Genomic DNA, 4,783 nt, shown 5'->3' on the forward strand with positions numbered 1-4,783 from the left:
CCGAGAGCTGAGCAAATGGAATCTGTTGTCCTAAAGGGAAACGCATTGCTGAAATGAAACGGCATTCGGAGACGATCTTCAGGTTGTTAGAGATCTACATTAACCCTTCCAGTTTTAAAGGGGGGCAACCAATGCATTGCACAGTGAAGCGGTTATATACATTAGATTGTAAGCTCTTCAGGTCAGTATCCCTTTGCCTTATTTTATCATGTATCTGTCCTGATTATTCCCGTGGCTTGTACTTGATTTACCTTGTAATTGTGTAAAGTGCATGCGTAAACAGTGGCATTATATGAATACAAGTGTACATTGTATGTCTTTATATATATAGCGCCATTAATGTACATAGCGCTTCACAGCAGTGATACATGTGACCATCATATAAATAACAAATAATACAATTAACAGATCATGGGAAGAAGCGCTTCAGACATAAAAGTAAAATTTAGGAAAAGGAGTCCCTGCGCCGAAGAGCTTACAATCTAATTGGTAGGTAAGAAGAACGTACAGAGACAGTAGGAGGGTGTTCTGATAAGTGCGTCTTCAAGGGGCCAAGGTTTATGTATGAGGTGTATAATGTTAGCCACAGAGCTACTCATATGCTTCGTTAAGCAGGTGGGTATTAAAGGTGGATACAGTGGGTGCTAGTCAGGTATTGAGGGGAAGGGCATTCCAGTGGTGTGGGGCAGTCAGTGAGAAAGGTTTAAGGCGGGAGAGGGCTTTAGATACAAAGGGGGTAGAGAGAAGACATCCTTGAGCAGAACGCACGAGTTGGGATGGTGTATAGTGAGAAATTAGGGCTGAGATGTAAGGAGGAGCAGAAGAGTCTAAAGCTTTAAAAGTGAAGAGGAGAATTGAGTGTGAGATACAGGATTTGATAGGAAGCCAGGAAAGTGATTTCAGCAGGGGAGACGCTGAGACAGATTTAGGAAAGAGTAGATTGATTCTGGCAGCAGCGTTTAGGATAGATTGTTGGGGGAGACAGGCACATACAATTATATACACGTACATAGCTGCTTTTCTTGGTTGTGCTTTTCAGGAATACATTTGCTCTAGCATTTCTAGTTTAGGATTATAATGATGCTTATTACGGGTGTCTGGATATAACTGTTACTTTTCCTGGGGGTTTTATTAATCCCGAATCGTGCTGAAAATAAGCACACAGTGCCTTTCCTGTAACAACTGGAGAATGCTTGTTTTTTTTACAACCCCTGACTAATGCGTTGTTGTGCGCACACAAGGCAACTGCACACTATGCAAACAAACAATGAACAGCGGCACTGAAAGGGTTAACGTCTCCCGGTGACTTTGCTTGGAGATCTTTTGCGGAGTATTGGCACAGCGAGGACAAAGAGAGGTGCATACAATGATTTATGTGGAGTCTGATCCAGGCAAGTAAGCCACAGCAAAGAAAATAATTTATTCAGCAGCTGATGAGAAGCAACAGCCAATGGGAGGAAGTCAATTGTTAATCTGTAGAGGAGAGGTGGAGGGGATCCTTGAAGTGCATAAGTGTTTTAAGCTACTGTAGTGGTGCATGATCATAATCGGCGTCTCCTTCCTTCTGATGGCAGTGTAACACAGAGCAGACCTAAGGCATCTGATGAAGAAGGCTGCCTTTGGGGGGAGGAGGGGGGGGACAAAGGTCTGATATGTTTTATTCCTGAGCCGTTTGATTATGATTCATCCGGCTCAGGCTCCTGACTACAAAGATTACCTATTGGTGTTGTATGTAAATCAGGACTGCACTGTCCAAGTGTGGAGGGTGCAGAGGAACCGACCTACCTGTCTTCACTTGTGTCAGAAAAGATGGAGAGAGTAGAAAGTCACCTGAGTAGCGGGCAGCAGAAATATGAAAGCCTTGCGTTGGACACAGTGCTGAGCACACTGGTGGTCGTGCTGGTGTATGTGGTGGTGAAGGTGAGTCTGGACGGGGTCCGCCACTGGAGGGCTCGGGTGTCCATTCTTGTGGTGGGCGCTGGCCCTGTTGGACTGACGGCTGCGCTGGTTGCTCTCCGATCAGGGAAAGTGCTGAATTTGACTGTCCTGGATGAGCGGTCCAGAGCCGCCCTGCTCTGCAGACCCCAGCAGATCGCCTTGGATCCCCAAAGCGTCAAGTTCCTCCTTGTTCTAGGGGTAGACTTCGATAACATAGAAGGATGTTGGCACAACGACCACTTCTTTACTAAGATTGGCGTTTTCCAGGAACATCTCCTAAGTATTGTGGAACAAAGAAAGCAAACGGTGGATATTAGGATCCTTCTGGGAACCAAAGTAAGTGTTTGTGCCATGTAATTTACATGCATGTAAAAAGACATCTGAGTGCACTAAGGCCAATGCTTTAAGTTTAAATTGTATGAACTACTTTCTCTTGTCATATTATTTCTGTAGTGTAAAGCTAAATCCTAAGCAACAGTTCATGTTTTACAACCTTTTCCTACATACACCGTTATCCTGCAAACCCATATAAAGCTTAAAAAAGTAGCTACCACCAGTTATTACTGATGCTGTCCTTCAACCACAGTAGAGATACGTCAAACGTATGTAGTAATAATAATGATAACTTTATTTTATATAGCACTTTTCTCCCAATGAAACTCAAAGTGCTTCACAATTACAGTATAGTGTGCGGTACTCGGCATATAGGAATTTTTACAGACACAGTGATTTTGGTGCCTGAGGCACAGGGAGATAAAGTGAGTTCCCCAAGGTCACAATGAGCTGAATCAGGGATTTGAACCAGGTTCCCTTGATTCAAAGTCAGTGTCATTGATGACAGAGTCAGTATCCTTACTCACTGAGTCACATTTTGATCCCTGCTGTGAGGTACAGGGTAGCTGAGGTAAGCACCACCCGCTCTACCATAAATTGTCATTTGTCCAAAACAGGGAGGGATAGGGGAAGAAAAATTAGAGAATTCATATCTATCCACAATAATTACATTTTCAGGTGACTAAAATCTCCCCCCAACCTTTAAACATAATAATCTGTGCACTAGTATAGAAAACCAGTCCGCACAAATATTCATAATGCTGGAGTATTGCATTGTTGAGTTGCCATGTGAACTGCGATATGCCCAATCCATGCCATAACTACAGTACTTGGCTTCTCATATAATTGCAATGGCATTAAAACAAGTGCTTGTCCTAACTGGTTTCACCAATTTTTCAGGTACGAGCAGTTCTCACGGGCAGGAAAAGTTTGGCTGATCTTTACTGGCGATGAACCACAAATATTTGCAGTTGTTTACTTTCTAATTGATGTGTGTTGACACACTGGAATAGTCTCCAGTTGCCTTTTAACGAGTTGTAAAATATAAATACATCAGCCGGATCCAACCAGAGCTGCAGAAATGCTAATAGCTTCAATTATTCAATGTCCATGTTTTACAGAGAAAAAAACAATGAATGTTGTAATTAATCAATCAATACATTTACATTTCTTCCCATAATGCTACCTTAAAGTTATTGGTATTATCATGTTATTATAATATGCCAACATGATCTAAACAGATTAATTACAGGAAACCAAGAGAGGATTCATTTTTTGATACCACAATCAGTCAGTATCGCCCACACCATGAAGGAAGCATGTTGGTTAGTTTTTAATTTTGAAATGAACATGTTGTGCATATATATATATATATATATATATATATATATATATATATATATATATATATGTATATATATAATATATATATATATGTATATATGTATATATATATATATATATATATGTATATATATATATGTGTATATATATATATATATATATATATATATATATATATATATATATATATATATATACACAGTGGTTGACAAATCACCAAAAAATCTACTCGCCACACAAAAAAATCTACTCGCCACACTAGTACCAAACGTGTGCTGCTTGGGCCAATATTTACTCGCCCGGGGGTTAAATCCACTCGCCCGGGGCGAGCAAATGTATAGGTTTGTCGAACACTGTATATATATATATATATATATATATATAAATTCTTGATGATACTGTAGCATTTGGTCTGTGTATTATTTCATAGGCAAATTACAGTAAGTTACTACTCTGTGTTAATTTACTGTAAATGGGCATGAGGAAAATGTAATCCATATTATGCACATGGCATGTAGATACAGTACAAAGGGAATTCCCTGATCAATGTACTGAAGAGACTGTAAGGTGTCTCATGGCTAAACACGGCGTGGTATATATGTGTTTCTGTCTTTAGTAGTATGGTCTCTCTTAGTAAAACATTTGAAGTTGTAGTAGCTGTATTGAATGTGAAAAGTGTAGATTAGTTGCACGTTGTAATATGAAATGTCTTCATACTGTATATATGAAATGATAGTGTACACAGCTTTCCAATGAATGTGTGCAAAAGGTGGATTGGTGCTCAAGGTCTATGAATCCATAATTCAATAATTCCAGTAGTAAACCATTAAAGCCTATAGTAAGGACAAAGAACTCCCTGAAGGTGGAGAGTGGCATAAGACTATACCCTTCCCCCCCTCATTAGGATAGCCCTTGAAATGAAGCATAAAGTTACTCACTGCATCTTCCCCAGGATGTCTCTTCAGGCTTGCAGCCGTAGCAGAGTCCAGAGATATCCCAAAAAGTATTGAGTTGTCGGGACCATGGCGTCCGAGCACTTGTGCACGCCTCTTGCGCATGCGCGGTCTAGGACATTTCGTTGCGCGGGGCATTATGGAACATGACGCAATCTTGATTTCGGCGCAAAATTACCCAATCAGCTGTGGTTTAAATAGACTGCCTGGCTTAC

The 4,783-nt window shown here is 40.6% G+C and overlaps 1 protein-coding gene across 2 annotated transcripts in view; it reads left to right on the forward strand.

Annotated features, from left to right (window-relative positions):
* Positions 1-255: 255 nt before the first annotated feature.
* The window catches only part of LOC142469954 (uncharacterized), a 35,264-nt gene continuing 30,736 nt past the window's right edge, over positions 256-4,783 (forward strand). Inside the window, exon 1 of one of the 2 annotated variants that reach the window (XM_075576749.1) lies at positions 256-2,274. In XM_075576749.1, coding sequence (XP_075432864.1) covers positions 1,810-2,274 — 465 coding nt within the window. In that variant the 5' untranslated portion in view covers positions 256-1,809. The remainder of the gene's footprint in view (positions 2,275-4,783) is intronic. The other variant, XM_075576750.1, reaches the window with a different exon arrangement.

Source organism: Ascaphus truei, chromosome 19 (assembly GCF_040206685.1).
Source record: "Ascaphus truei isolate aAscTru1 chromosome 19, aAscTru1.hap1, whole genome shotgun sequence".
Taxonomy (NCBI): domain Eukaryota; kingdom Metazoa; phylum Chordata; class Amphibia; order Anura; family Ascaphidae; genus Ascaphus; species Ascaphus truei.